The sequence below is a fragment of the Betta splendens genome, chromosome 1 (genome assembly GCF_900634795.4).
Source record: "Betta splendens chromosome 1, fBetSpl5.4, whole genome shotgun sequence".
Lineage (NCBI taxonomy): Eukaryota > Metazoa > Chordata > Actinopteri > Anabantiformes > Osphronemidae > Betta > Betta splendens.
In genome coordinates, this window is record NC_040881.3 from 19,582,745 (window position 1) to 19,598,354 (window position 15,610).

A 15,610-nucleotide genomic window follows, 5' to 3' on the forward strand; every position below is an offset into this window, starting at 1 on the left:
ATTCAACCACACAAAGCAGTGAGCGGGGTTTGGGCCTATTTATGGGATGTGGAAAGCAAATCAACTTTTTTTAAATTGAATGAAATATAAATTACAAAATATTTGTCAGTAAAATGGCAGCACACACAAACAGCATGTTTCACCACACACACGGTGTGATGCAGCTGAGCACAAAGCGGCGCCACAGCCTTCACCTGCCACCAGCACATTACTGGCTCACGGATGCTTTTATGAGCTGCTGTATCTTTGGCCCTGGGAACTCTGGGGAATGATTTCTTCTTTCAAGGTATAATACACGTCGGTTTCTGGCAATAAAAGAAAGAACAACAAAAGTGTCCATTTCCACTAGAAAAGGGAGAAGCAGGACGAATATGAATGGGTCAGAGTGGGAGGTGTGTGTGTGTGTGTGTGTGTGTGTGTGTGCGTGTGTGTGTGTGTGTGTGTGTGTGGAGTCGGTGCTTTAATACGATGACACCAGGCTGGTCCAGGCCATTATCAGCCTTGTAGACTGCTCTGAGCGCAGACAGGGAGAGCACCCCCGCTTTAATAAAAAGGGGCCCTTTGCCGTCGTCTGATTAGAAATATCATTTCCTGATGCCCATCTCTTCCTTCTCCATTAAATTGGTTGCCGCAGAGCCGGGATAGACTGTATATAATAAGCTGCAGAGACGGAGTAGTGTAAAATAACCAAGGTGATAGACAGACACACACACACACACACACCTGGTGACGTGTGTGTTTCATTTAAATCGTCTGTTTGTGCCCTGACTTTAATCTGCTGCCTCTTCAGCTTGTCAAGCCTCAAACAGCAGAAACAAAACAGCAGCTTGCAGCGACTCTGACGCCCAGTGACCTACATAGCAAACTGGATGCCCATCGTTATTATTTTTCATCCTATTAAATCGCCTTCATTCTCTGCTTCCCTGACACTGCTCTGATTGTTGCTATCAATTAGTATCATCCTCATTCATGAAGCTAATCACGACCTGTTCGTGTAACTGCCACAGTGAAAAGATAAGCGCTATCGTTAAATGCTTCATTTTCCTGCTTGATTGCATGATGAGAAACGCTCCTTCTGGGCCGGCACGGCCTCGTCTTCCCGGCTGCGAGGGAGGGAGACGGCCTGATAAGTGGGGAGATAATAAATAGCGCGGTCCCACCGTGAACAGCATGCAGGCAGCCACACACACGCAGCTACACTCTGTCTTCTCTTTCTGTCTCTCTCTGTTCGGCCCCTGTGGCCAAAAAGGCATCTGCTGCTCATGCTGATGTCATCTGGAGATAATAACCGGGCCCAGCACGACACTGGGCCGCCGCCAGCGACCCGGCATCCCCCTGACATGCGGGCCAGACTGAGGACCTGGCAACCCACAGCTGGGCGTTTGGGGCGGGGGGGGCACCAGCAGTGAGCAGTTAACAAGTTACTCTGGATGCGTTCGGGGTCTGGCAGCTCACAACTGGAGCGGATGCATGGGTTCCTCCCCTGCTGCGGGGCCGACAGGCAGAGGAGCCGAGGAGAACAGGGCACCGGGCCTGTGTGTGTGTGTGTGATAACATCGCCTGCTCACTGTATTTTTCTTTTGGTTGGATCAAATGTTGGTTTGTTTGACCCATCACACTCAAGGTTGATTCTCTGTCACAGAAAGTGTATTTGTAGCTTTTTTTGCAGCTTGTTTGCAGGTGGAGATAATGATCTTTTTCCATGATCTTTGAGGAAACAAGTCCACCTATAGCCTAAAGCGCCAACATGGAGGCTTATATGTGACTATGTCTGTTTAAATTAAAATATTCCTGAGGATTAAAATATCACAGATGTTTGTACTGTATGAAAGATTATTATTATTATTATTTATTATAAAAAGAAGGTATTACATTTACGATTAAAAATGGTTTAAAAAGTGACAATTATTGAGATCTATAATTTATTGTATTAACACGCTTGTATTTGCAGTTATTTATTAGAAATGCTATACTATACTTTTTGTAAAGGTTTGTCATTCTATGGGCTGTAAGCTGCATTTCTTACTAGTGTTTCATGAACACACTCTCACACTGTGTGTGTGTGTGTGTATGTGTGTGTGTGTGTGTGTGTGTGTGTGTGTGTGTGTGTGTGTGTGTGTGTGTGTGTGTGTGTGTGTGTGTGTGTGCACGTTGATGATGTTGCACACACTCCCTCAAATAGACATGGCGCTTCCACAGGCCTGGCCGCAGAGCTCATAACTCATTGCTAGAGTTCTTTCTCTGTGGGTTCGTAAATCTGTGTGATCACTGCAGGGTAAGAGCTGCAGAGAGAGGCTGAAACAAAGGAGCAGAAATGGGGAGTTGAGTTACTTTGGACTCAATGGCTCCTCTCCAACCACCCACCTAAGCCCAGGTCCATTACAGAGGCTATAAACGAGCTAACAGGCGTCAATCTGTCCATTTGGACAGCAGCAAGTGGGCGGACTGTTAAGTGGCTGCTCCTTTGTCTTTCACCCAACACTCACAACCTCTCGCATCGTTGTTTACTCCCTCTCTGCTGTCTTGTTTTTGTTATTTGGGTTTTTGTGTCAGTCTAAGTTTCCCGTTTTCTCTCTCTTTTGTCCTCCTTGCTCTGTTTTCATTCTTTACCTCTGTCTGCGTCTCTCTCTGTCTGTTCCTGTCTGCCTCTTCCTCCGCTGCTGTCTGTTAGCATCAAACCCTCTCTGCTGCCTGCATGCGTGGAGGAGAAGGACGCCTTGAAGACGAAGAAATCAAATTGTCTGCTAGCATCTAATTCCCCCCGACATCCACTTTAGCCTGGCTGTCTTCACATCCTAGAGGAGGAGGAGGAGGAGGCTGTGTTAGTCGGTGTGTGTGTGTGTGTGTGTGTGTGTGTGTGTGTGTGTGTGAGGGGTTGGGGGGTTGGCTGGAGGGGGATTCTCACTCCCTGTGCTTCTTGTCAGCTCAGCCGTGGATCAACCTGAGGCTCAGCATGAATTTACAACACACACACACACACACACACACACACACACACACACACACACACACACACACACACACACACACACACACACACTCCCTCTCTCTCTCTCTCTCTCTCTCTCTCTCTCTCTCTCTCTCTCTCTCTCTCTCTCTCTCTCTCTCTCTCTCTCTCTCTCTCTCTCCCGCTCCCTGTCTCTCTCTCTGGACAGGCCACAAACAAGAACAGCTAAAAACACCTTCCTTCTGCCACTATAGGTGTGAAAGAGGCTTCAGATCAAAAATGTAACAGGATGTTTGCAAAACAGGATGTTTCACAAAAATGTTATTTGATTTTCTGTTAAATTTAGTTGTGAAGACGATCCATACAGTTTGTGATCCTCTTCTTAAGTTTAATTGAAATGCAGTGGATTGATAATATAATATAATATAATATAATATAATATAATATAATATAATATAATATAATATAATATAATATAATATAATATAATATAATATAATATAATATAATATAATATAATATAATATAATATAATATAATATAATTATTACAACAGGTCATATTGCTGTTCATTTCTAATTACTGTCCTTCAGGGGCATTCTTGGATTCTGTACACACCATCATGGTTGACAAGAGGGAAGACAGAGGGGCTAAGATGCAGGCAGGTTGCAGTCAATCACAGGGATGCAGACAGACTCACATTCACACCTACGGCCGATTCAGTCGCAAGTCAGGTCGGCCCGTCTGACTCTGGGATGTGCGAGGAGACACATGCAGACGAGAGGACACACAATATTCACAGCATATAAGCTGCAAACCCCAAATCCACAGCATTACAAATAACAGCAGTGTACAGAAATGAATCCAACGGCACGCTGTGTGTGTGTGTGTATGAGATAAACACATGAAATGAGGTAATAACCGGAGACCTGCAGTCTCGTCATTATCTGTGGCTAAATGACATCATTATCAGTGCTATCGATTGTCTTGAGGCCGGGTGACAGCAAGTCACATAATAGATGGTTATTATTGCTGCCGAGGCCATGACTCCAGACTGGAGAGCGCTGGAGACCAGTGCTTCAGTGGAGGTAAACTACACAATGTGATCAACACTGCCAGCTAGTCTTATGATGGCTGGACCAGTAGCTGTTACAGTAGAGTTACAGTTATTAGAGTTACATCCAGAGTTTGACTAGTTGATCTGTCACATGGTTCCAGACAGATAGAACCGAGTGTCATCTGCATAGTGTGCTTCCCAATAATATTAGACAGTTTGTGAGTTTTCATTTAATGTTGGTTTTATTTCTTTTGAAGGTCATGTGACATTCACTGGTAAATACATCTGCACAGCACATTTCATTAAAAAGAAGCTTTCTGTTTTAAAATAGTTTTAAAAAAAAGTCCATGCAGTTACAGGTGCTTAACATGAATCATGATAGAAATGTGCTGTATGAGGTCTCTGACCCTGCTTTGTATCTGTCTGACCTCTGGGCACAATGGAGCCACTCACAGCCGGCCACTGTCAGTAGAAACCACGTCATGGGATGCATGTCAACAAAGTCCTATTGTAAAATGCATCACATCAGCACTGATGTTCCACATCAGCCAACAAACCACTGTCACCGACTCTCTGCGACTCTCTTCAGGCCAGTCTGAGGATTGTTACAGCACCTTCTGAGGGAAAGAGATGGAATATCCCAGATGCCTCCGAGCGTGAGTCTCTGTGACGTCTGTATTGGCTTTAGATCACAGCTCAGGTTTTATAAAGACTCTGCGCTGCTGTGCTGGAATGTGAACAGACAGGTTTGCAGCAAATAATGTGCGATCAGGAAGACAAGAGGCCAAACGTCCCACGTCTCCCTGCTCTCATGCGCCTTTCACTTCATTGATTTATTTCAGTTTAGGAGCCGACACAAATACTGTGTGATGTGTTGATGAGGTTTAGGGCTGAGTCAGGGTGCCGCTGTGTGTACTGTGGGAATCACACCCTTCTTGCTTGTGAATGGCTTGTCATGGCTGGTCCTCTTCACAGAGTTTTTATTCAGCTCATCTCTTGGTATTAGCCTTAATGAGTGTAACACTTCTTGTTGTGACTTGCCTCTCTTATAACAGATGCACAGTCACAGTGAGCTGTGTAGCTCAGAGTGACACCTGTCTCTTTTGTGTGGATGTTTGTACCGTGTGGCACTAACCTTTCTCATTTCACACTTTCATGTTTAACGTGTAAAATGTGGCGCAGGGTAAGAGCTTACGTTTTAACATCCTTGGGGTGATGAAAGCTGCTGCATTAGTTTGAAACTGCTGGCTGGGCCCCGTTCCCATCAGCGCTCCATGCTGTAGAGTGTAAGGACAAACGCACACACGGATCCACAGCCACGCCTGTGTGACGCGTTCCACATCAGGATCAGGCCAGAATCAGAGCTTCTAAAAAAAATACAAAACAAAAACACAGAGGCTCCAGATGTTTCTCTCTAAGGTGATATCGTAAAGTCACCATCATGCGGCCGCACACATGGCTTCAGCCTTGTTAGCTTCAACAGGATGATGTTGTTACAGCTCCTTCTGCCGCCCCCAAGTGGTTCAAACAATCACTTAATGCAGCTTTAAGGACCTGTAAATATAGGTAAATCTGCAGCAGTATCATAAAATTGGCCTTCTGACAAACCGATGGCTGCAAGTGAGCCTGCTGAAGGAGGAGCTCACTGATGGGGATGAGGCTCTGAACGTGAGTCTGACTCAAACCTGGTGTCAGCCCTTGAAACAAACAGCTTCTCATTTCATTGTGAGTTACAGTACACAGTTGTTCTAAATGTCACCTGATTCATTATTCAACAATGGGGGATAATAACACTGTTCATCAGGTGAACAGCTGGATAAGTCTGAGGTTACAGAAACATCTGGATTTACATGACTTCGATGTTGATCAGAATTACATTTATTTAGCAGCAGCTAAAACTGTGTTATGACACAGCAGCGCTCCACTGGGAGGTCACTTAACTCCATGCAGTCTCCCATTAAAATGATGAATGACACCTTATCCTGCCTTAAAAGCTGCAGTGATGCAAAACAGAGACGCTTTGTCCACTAACACGCCACCATTCATTCCTCTGTTTGTGCAACAGCGAGCCGGAGCCAAACACAGTCGACATCATTTCTATTCATGTCTATTAAATGGAACACGTGGCAGTTTGGGCCTGTCAGTGCACAAGACTTTATTGGTGCATTGTAGATTAAGAAAATCAGTGCTGCCTGGATTCAGTTACTCTTACAATACATTGGAAATACAATGACACTTCACAACGTTTAAATGAAGGAACAAGCAGTAAGCAGCCTCGTGATGTGCATCCACACAGTGAGGGATGAATATGGAAAAACACCTGCGCGAACCAGGTTTCTTGCTGTCAATGGCAACAAGCAGGGAGATAATTATTCTGCAATAAAACCAAATGCACCAAAACGTAACATGGACCTTTTATAATTCAGTAAATAAACCAGATGACGATATTTGTGGCAGAATGAATGAATGAATGAATTATGTCACATCAAGCGTGTCATTTGGCAGCAGAAGGTAAACACTGACAGTCACAGATACTGGATTTACTGCAGTCTTTGTTTTGTCTTTAAAACATAGCAATTACTCTCGCAGGCGCACACACGCATAGTTGGTGTGAACTATTTCACTGCCAAACAAAATGTCTTCTTTTCATTCTTTAAATGTTAACTTCAACTTTAGAGAGTGACAGAAGCAGAAGAGCAAGAGAGAGAGAGAGAGAGAGAGAAAGAGAGAGGGAGAGAGAGAGAGAGAGAAAGAGAGAGAAGAGGGGGAATCAAAGCAATTCATTGAGCCCTGTAATGCAGTCTGTGTGTGTGTGTGTGTGTGTGTGTGTGTGTGTGTGTGTGTGTGTGTGTGTGTGTGTGTATAACAATATTTCTGCTTCAACCACTGTTTCTCTCCCTGTCACTGTCTTTAATGCACTCTGACACCACACAAATCACTCGAGTGGTTTCCCAGCAACAGGAGGGAGGGTTCGAGCCAAAAATGTCTTCTAGGAGGGAAATTGATTCAGTAGAAGCGTTAAAAAACCTGTCAGATCCAGTCAATAACAACCACCGGTCAGGAAATCAAAGGGACAGCGAGGGTGCGGGGATGGAGGGGATGGAGGGGGATCGATCATCACACACAGGCAGTAAAATGGCCAAAGAGCTGCTGCTGACGTTGGTGGTGGAAAAGCAGCGTGAGATCGCTGCCTTCCTCCTGCCTGCCAACCACTCCCTCAGAACACATCCACTTCTCTGTGGCGCCACCCTGTGGTCACTACAGCTCATGGCAACGAACTCCTCTACATGCAGACATGTCTCACAGTCTAATAGGTTAATATACAAACACATACACACGCTGACTGTATCACACAGTGTTTATCAATCAGTTCATAGGGACAAATTACTTTATTGACACTGTGGTGTTGAGTGTTTCCTTGGCTTGTTCCTGAGGTTGATGCTTGTTTTGTTTGGTTGCTTTCATAATTAAGTCAAGACACAATCATGAATTATGTTATTAAACACTAAGAACACACATTGTGGATCAACATGTTCAACTAAAACATAGACATTGAGAGAACGAGCTGAAACATAGTAAATGAGAGAATAATTGGACAGTGATGTACAATACAACACAGGAAAACAAACACCATCACACAATCTGACTACAACATCCACACAAAAGAAGCCAACAAGATGCAGAACAGCAGAGGAACAGTGGACAATGCTTAGTGTTAAGCTCGGTCTTCCTGGTTAAGGTCCAATCTAAATCTAAGGGCTAATTCAGATAGGAGTGAACATGACAGCAATCTCATAGTGGGACCTGCCCTACATATACACAAATAACATACAGTCAGTGCTTTACGTGGACACACACACCACTGTAAATACAACGGCCTCATAAAGGGAGGCAACACACAGAATGTGTTTCTGAGTAAAGTCAGTGTTAGTACAAGATTGAATAACATTCTCATAAGAATCCTTCATTCTCCTGTTCATGGATACAGGTATCACAGATACATACTCGTGTTTACAAAAGGGTTGTAAAAAGGCTGTTCATCATAAATATAGTCTAAAAAAGCACATGTACATGTATTATACATACATTTCTAATCTAATATTAACAACAGATGGAAGTGTTTCCTCCGTCACCACAGGTCGGGCTCCACCCACACGATCTTCTTCTGCTCCTCCCAGATGACGGTGCGCAGGCTGGTGAGCAGGGACGCCTGGTCGCACCACGTGTCCGGGGTCACGCTGTGATACAGGCACGGCAGCTTGTCCAGGAGGGGCTCCTCGCTCCTGGAGCACGCCAGCAGCTGCCCCTCCCACTGGCTGTGCCGCTGCAGCTTTGACCTGCAGGCAGATGGGCTGGGATTAACACCAGGACAGACACGTCATCTGGACGCCAGCGTCACACAGGTCACCTCAGTTTCCGCGCGCTCCTGGAGGACTGGTCCACAAAGATGATGATGGGGAAGATCTCGGCCCGGTGCAGCCGGCGCACGCAGTCCAGGCCCAGCGGCAGCACGCAGTGGAGTCCCTGGTAACGGAGCGTACGTGGATGCTCACCACTGGAATAGCCTGTCCATGTCAGAACCATGACTGGACGTAGATTCTCACCTTCTTCATTATTTTCTCCACGCCCTGCAGAGTGTAGCAGCAGTCGGTTCCCTGCTCACACTCCTCCAGGATCTCAGACCTCTGCAGGCGGACTGCGCGCTCACAGGAGCTCAGCACCTCTGCAGAGCCCCGGAGGGAACCCCGGTCACATGAGGTGGAGACACAAACATTAGTGAAGATGCATTCTTTTGATTTCCTTCATCATATCTTGTTTTTGTTTCTGGAATCACTGTCTACTCTGCTTTAATGACGAAAGTTTCCCACACAGATCAACAAACATTCATTTTCCCTTATTGCTACAGCATTTACTGTTTTTACGACCTCAACCACTTTATTACTGTTTATTTACAAAGCTTATTTCCTTCCTGGGTTACAGCAACAGACAAACCCATCTGTGTACTGAGGTTGTAAAACAAACTTCCATTACTGCACAGAACTCGGAACTAGAGGAAGAGATACATATCAATAAAACATGTGATCTGTCAAGTCAAACAGACTTATCTGTCTGCTCGGGAAAGAAGGGCCACCTCATTCTGTACACTGGGGCCGAGCGTGTCTTACCAGGCTCACAGAGCTCGAAGCCCTGCCAGCTGGCCAGCTTCTTGTCCAGCATGCGTCCCAAAACGGTGGGCAGGAGCAGGATGGGCCTGCACACGGGCGGGTAATGGGGGGTGACCAGGGTGTACGGCATCAGGGTGACGCAACTCCTGCGTGCGGATGTATCACCTGCGGAGGAAATAATATACAGTGTGATAGAAATGATTTATTGGTCTTTATCACATACAATAAAACATCAACCCATCAACCCCTCCGGTGGGGGTTTGAACCTAAAACCTTCTGCTCCCCAAACCAGCGCTCTGCCACTGAGCTACCATAATAAACAAAAAAATACCAATAAAGAGGTGATGTTTGTGGCAGTTTGTCGTACCCGACTCAGCACCCAGGCTGTTTTCATCCTCCACGCTGACCCACAGTGGATTTCTGCCCTGACGTCCGGTGCTGACTATCCTGACCGCCTTGTGTTTGTTCTGCGCCATCAAATGCCTGGTCTGCTGGGAGAGAAGAGGCAGTTAGCATGAGCACACCTCCAAAGCGCTACCTATTAGTTTGTTCTTACATTTTCACACTTCGCTTCAAAATTCATATCTTCAATGGCTCGAATCAGAAGTCGCTGCGCCCTGTAACATCAGGGAGCTGTCATTAACGCCGCCCTCAACTGCTTAGTGACAAGAGCGCTGGAGGCCCACCCACCGGTAATAGTTGGGCACGTTTCCACTTTGAAGGTCTAGAAGCTGACAGGGGTGAACCTGGCTGGCAAACCACGAGTCCTCGGAGCCCGAGGGCCGAGTGTTGGTCACGTGCAGGATGTCGTGGCAGGACACGGCCAGGGTCCCGCTGGGGCCGGCGGGGATGGAGATGTTCACACGTACATAAAAGGAATCTCCAGAAGATGTCTCACTGCTCTGTAGCTGCTGGAGGAGCAGGGCGTAGTCTGAGCAGGAGGCGGAGGAACACGCGGGAATTATTATAGGTGGAGAGTACATACACATACTGTATAAACCACGCTGGAGCCTTATCTAGAACCTCTGGCTATTCAGAGGGCCTGTATTTGTCTTCAAATCATGGTGAGAGTCACATTTTTCAATAACCTTAAAGCCACATTATTTGACCTGCTGAACCACCGGGCTGTGGTCCAGCTCCACAAGTGAACCACCACATAAATACAATATTTGTTGGGGGTTTGTTAGCGATAGGATGAAGAATCACTATTATTACTATTATTTAAGGACAGGCCAGCGGTTTCTGGGAACAAAGAGCGTCGGGGGACGTACCGTCCTGCCGGGGCCGTAGGGAGAGGTGGCAGAGGCCTGTAACCTGACTCAGGGCCCACATGGCTTCCTCCAGAGTGGAGTCCTCCAGCACCATCCTCAAAGCCTTGTTGTTCTGCTCATACTTTATCTGCAGAGTCCAACACATTAGAGCAAACCCAAGCCAACAGCGTGCGGCGGCCGTGGTCCAACCCTCACCTCCACTATCTGCGCCCCTGGGCCGATGCCCACAGCGTGCGCTGTACTCCCCTCGGTCACCTTGTGCACAAACACTCCCGTCTTGTTCCCACCGACCACTGCCAGCTGGCTGAGCAGCGCCTCCCCGTGGAAGGAGATGCTGAGCAAGCGGCCGTTGACGCGGATGGCTTTTGGACGGGAGCGCATGAGGAAAGGAGGGACTGAAGTTCTTGAAAAGCTAAAAAGACAAAGATTAAAAAGGCTTTAACGCAGCTTCGTCTTGCACGCATTGACACTGAATGAGCTGCAGCCCCTCCCACTGAAAATGCTCAGTGATGTGAAGTGTTCCACTTGTAAGACTGGAGACCCAGACGTGCTTACCCGTCAGAACCAGAGGAATGCCTGGACTTCTGCTTGTCATCGATTCCCTCTAAACGACAAACACAACCACAAACACGAGCTCTGTCACGGTTGGGAAAAAAGGCTGCTTGGAAACGTGTGAGTTAATGAATCACTGGGCAGCGCTGGCAAAGCTCCAAGTCAATGAAAGTGAGAAGAGAGGACCAGCACCACTCCCTCTACACAGCAACAATCACATCTAAGCCTCAGCTTGTGTGTTTTTCACATACCACTGGGGAGGAACACAAAGTCGGCCAGAAAGGAGTCGGCCTCGGCTCGTTCAGCGCTACGGGATAAAAACAACACAGACCTTGTTTAAAAACGGTAGAAAAGAAACACATTGTACATAAAAACACAAACAAGCATCACTACACTAACACTAATCTACTGTCTGCGGCTAGAAATGTTTATACTGTAGCTTTATCTTTAGTCAGCAGCTCTCCCTTGGGTACTGATACAAGTAATGTAGTACAAAAAGCCATTAATGTTCGAGGACCTTTTACTTTAAACAACACACCAACCCAGAATCGTGTTACATGTGGTCAAGACCTCCTTAATCCTGTAAAACAGTAATCCACCTGAAACTGCAGACGCTGAAAACAGTCCCTTCTGGCAGAGATGCTGTTAGTCCTGTTAGCAGGACGCACACACCTGCTGTCTTCATGCAGGTCCTCCTCCCGTCTGCGCAGCGACTCCGTACAGGGCGGCTCCGCGTTCCGGGACCGAATGCTACACGATGCTGCATCTTCATTCTACACACAGACATCGATCAGGTTTTATCAGAAGACGTCAACCGACCGACTAAAAGCAGATCAAACCTAGGGCTTGGTATCGAACTGGGCTTGGGCTTGAATTCAGAAGACTATCAGTCTTCTGAATTCAAAGTTCTGGGCTCCTGAAAACTGTTTGACAAGAGTGAAAGCTGATATGAAGCTCTGTGTTGTGTGAGCTGACAGCAGCTGCTAGTTCAGATGGGAACAATGTTTAACTCTGCTCCTCCTTCAGACCACGAGGAAGCAAATCCTACCGGGAAGAGCAAGAGCACCGACCACTTATTGTAACCAGACTGGCTATAAATTATTTTCACGATTAGCCATTTATTATTTTCTAGCTAAATTGTGCAAATAACTGAAGTGTGTTGATCTCACACATGCAGGTACTCACAGTCATTTCAGGTGACATAGGATTCACTGCGTCCATGCGGCAAAGCCTGCGTCTCAGGGGAATAGCCTCACAGCTGGACCGGGGGCTGTCCCACTCGCCGTCTGTCTCCTGACACAAGCAGGAAGCGTCCACACTCAGTGCTCAGTGCTGTATGTGATGGGTGCTAATACTGGTGGCCTAGTATTTACGTCGGAGCTCTGTCGCTGCTCTCGGGTCCTGCAGCCGGACTGCAGCCTGAAGGACTTCTCCTGTAGCTCCACCAGCTGGCACCTCAGGACGTCCTTCTCTGCAAGGGTGCGGGCGATGATGGCCTGGGCCTCGTCCCTGGACAGGTACGCCTAGAAGCACAGCAGACAAACCGGGGGTGCTGTTGGTCATTGGTTGGTGGTTGGTTGGTCAAGCTCATTGGCTCATAAGTCATTTAGAGACTGAACATAATGGGAAGAACAAAACAGCAGGTTATTAAAAGTGTGTGTGCGTCACACGAACCACTAATTAGCCCAAACCCAAATGATAGCAGGGTTCTGTGTTGGTGGTGACTGCTCAGCTCCAGTGGAGCAGCTGGCAGCTCAGTGACCTGTCTTTGACTATCTGACAGTTAGGGTGTGGGTGGATTCCTCACTGCATTGTTCTCGAAGGAAAGAAAAACGCAGTGACGTGTTACTTGGTTCCTAAATTGTCACTCAGACACTAACTATAAGATGAATCATAACCACAACGCATCAACAGGTAAGGTGTGGACCAAAACACAACGTTTACAGTGTGTGTTTATTGTTAAATAAGAGTCTTTTCAGTATGTATGACTGAGGGTTACAGCCATCTGAACGGCAGCACTGAGAGCAAAATACTCGTGACACAACGGCCTGGTTAATGTTTATCCTGGACAGAGGTTTACCTGGTCTCGCTCTGTCTGCAGCTCTCTCATCTGGTTCTGGATCACTGTGCTTTTCTGCTGGAGCATGTTACAGTCCAGGGTCAGCTGCTGCACTTGGAGGGCCAGACTCTCCTTCTGCTCCAGGAGCTAAAGGAAAACACACGAGTCTCGGTTTGGAAACAGAAAAAGACTGTTTTACATAAAGGTGGAAACACCGGAATAGATTATTAGATGAAACGCTCTGCTGCTCGTCATGGCACCACAGTATGTCGCAGTGGAATAACCAATATGGCTAAGTCTATCATATTATTATTATTTTCCTGAATTTGCATGGCTTCCTGATGATGACAAATGACGCACGCACGCACGCACCTCTTGCTTTGAGTTGAGAAGCTGTTCGTTCTCCTCTCTGTAACACCTGAGCTGCTCCGCAAGCTCCACCTGACTGTCGATGGCCTCCGCCAGGTCCTGGGCCAAGATGTCTCGATGCGCCTGGCGAGGATGGGCAAACGCATGCGTGAGTGCAGTCGCTGATTAACGAGCGGCACAGTTATCACAGCCCATCGGAGTCTCACAGGGTCAAGCTGCTGGGCCTTTGCCAGCTCGTAGCGCACGCTCCGGACCTCCTCCTGTGGCGCCTCAGCCAGCGACACGCACCTCGGGGACCGCCGCGCCTGCGACTCGCTCTCCATTTGCGCTTTCTGCACTTCAGTTTCAAGCTGGTACACCTGCGACAGCAAACACAACTTCTCAATAAACTGCTTAATAAAATGTGCATCACAGGAAGGCAGAAACATTATGAAGTTGTAGGAAAAAGTTAATATTGTATACATGATTGATTATTAGGATTAATGACGACTTAAACTGAAGTTTCTGGTGTCTGTTTTTCCTTCGTTCCTCCTGCTGCTCTCACTAGTTTTGTATGATGTGCACCTCCTACTTCATGAACGCTTGTCATTGTGCCCACAGTTTAGAGAAAACGACATGATGTATGTATGAGTGCCCATCAGATCAGAGCGAGCCTCGCTGACCTGCAGGTTGAGGTCATGGAGGCGCTTGCTCACAGCCGATTTCTCCTCAATGGCAGCTGTGTAGCGCATGTACAAGTCGCACTTCTCGTCCTTGAGCTTGGTGACCTCCCGCTGCAGCGTGCACAGGTGCCTCCGCATGCGCTCGCTCTCAGCCTGCAGGCGCGCGGACTTCTCCTCCTGCTCCATGAGCTGCCTGATCTCGGACTCCAGGGAGGTGCAGCGCGTGCCCATTTTGCTGGCCTCGCTGCGGGCCTCCTGCAGCTCCTTCTGCATTCCTGTGACTGCTCTGATCAGATACTCCGTCAGCTCCGAGTACTTTATCAGGCCTGAGGGGAGGACAGCGCTGATTAGACACAGCGAGCGAAACACAGTTAAAAGGCGGTGCCGACACTGACCACTGAATCGCGAGGGCTCGGTGCTGGGCTTGTGTCCTGTCACTTGGGTGTATAAGATCGGATAGTGGATCATGACGCCCTCGAGCAAGGCCATAGCACCGTTCCTGCCCTGGGTCCTCAGCAGGTCCAGCATGTGGCCTGTAAGGTGCCAAGATAAGCTATTTTAGTTGTTTCACAGACAGAAAGTGTCCCTTTGGAATAGATTTATTAGCATTTCTGCTACTGTAGGTGAAGTCAAGTTAAAATGAAGAACTGGTATAACATGTTGATTTTCTTGCAGGTGGAATTTCCTCTTTCTGAGCAGGTAAACAAATCAGTAAAGAAAGGAAGTTCCCTTATTAGTCCCACAGTGAGGGAACTTGTTCTCTGAATGTGGACCCATCCCCTGGGGGAGCGGTGAGCAGCCACATGAGTGGCGCTCAGGGAGCTAGTATGAATTGTCTTACTCAAGGAGTAACCATGAGCTTCCGCTTCCCAGGCCAATGCTCTGCCTACTGAGCTACCAAACGTAAGACGTCATGGTAAGAGACAGACAAAACAAAATCTGCCTATTGACTTGAAAACGACTGTAATACAATAACAGAGATGATTAATGCCATATCTCACTGGTTCTCATGCTGCGGTTGGTCAGGTTGTGGCTGGAGAGAATCTCGTCCTCGTCCATCTCGGTGAGCACCCTGGCCTGTCTCAGGTAGGGGATCAAGACGTTGGGCTTCACCCCTAGGGAGATCCGGTGGCGGTTGTCGTTGATCAGCTCCCACAGCTCCTCCTCGCCCATCTCCTTCAGGTCTCGCCCCTTGGGAACGCAGTCCCCGGCCATCCTGCCTGTGCAGCGCTGGCTTACGGGAGTCGCTGTAGCTGTGAACAGGGCCACAGCTTAAACACATAGATGCTGAACTGCAGACATCTGCCACATTAGTATTTGAGCCCGTCTCTTTCCACGCCCCGTGTGTGTGTGCGTGTGTGTGTGTGTGGGGGCGTAGAGCAAAACCAGTCAGACAAGCCCTCTACGGGATGCAACAGAGCAACTTCACAGCATAAACACCCACAGGAGCGAACACGGCGACAAACATTTCACAAACAAACACTCACAAACCATAAGTCATGTGAGCCACACATACTGTATGTTGCCC

At 47.5% G+C, this 15,610-nt stretch overlaps 1 protein-coding gene across 2 annotated transcripts; it reads right to left on the reverse strand.

Moving 5' to 3' along the window:
* Nucleotides 1-7,344: 7,344 nt before the first annotated feature.
* On the reverse strand, nucleotides 7,345-15,596 carry card14 (caspase recruitment domain family, member 14). 2 transcript variants are annotated; one of them, XM_029137536.3, is made up of 20 exons: nucleotides 15,084-15,596; nucleotides 14,478-14,615; nucleotides 14,083-14,408; nucleotides 13,627-13,779; nucleotides 13,424-13,543; nucleotides 13,073-13,198; nucleotides 12,366-12,515; nucleotides 12,178-12,285; nucleotides 11,665-11,765; nucleotides 11,244-11,299; nucleotides 10,996-11,044; nucleotides 10,636-10,852; nucleotides 10,441-10,567; nucleotides 9,860-10,100; nucleotides 9,726-9,786; nucleotides 9,537-9,660; nucleotides 9,170-9,334; nucleotides 8,609-8,727; nucleotides 8,413-8,528; nucleotides 7,345-8,341 (listed from the first exon to the last, which is right to left on the reverse strand). In XM_029137536.3, the coding sequence occupies exons 1-20, from the start codon at nucleotides 15,295-15,297 to the stop codon at nucleotides 8,134-8,136; spliced, it is 2,919 nt and encodes a 972-aa protein (XP_028993369.1). In that variant the 5' UTR covers nucleotides 15,298-15,596; the 3' UTR covers nucleotides 7,345-8,133. The 2 variants fall into 2 exon arrangements, with proteins under 2 accessions (XP_028993369.1, XP_028993451.1); XM_029137618.3 differs by having other exon boundaries at nucleotides 9,537-9,657; nucleotides 15,084-15,586.
* Between the last annotated feature and the right edge of the window lie 14 nt (nucleotides 15,597-15,610).

Excerpts from the sequence above, each read along its gene's own strand:
- card14 (XM_029137536.3), bottom strand. The coding sequence starts at position 15,297 with ATGGCCGGGGACTGCGTTCCCAAGGGGCGAGACCTGAAGGAGATGGGC. Across the intron at positions 11,766-12,177 it reads CTATGTCACCTGAAATGACT|AATGAAGATGCAGCATCGTG; the intron begins GTGAGTACCTGC and ends GTCTGTGTGTAG. Across the intron at positions 10,101-10,440 it reads CCTACGGCCCCGGCAGGACG|ACTACGCCCTGCTCCTCCAG; the intron begins GTACGTCCCCCG and ends CCTCCTGCTCAG.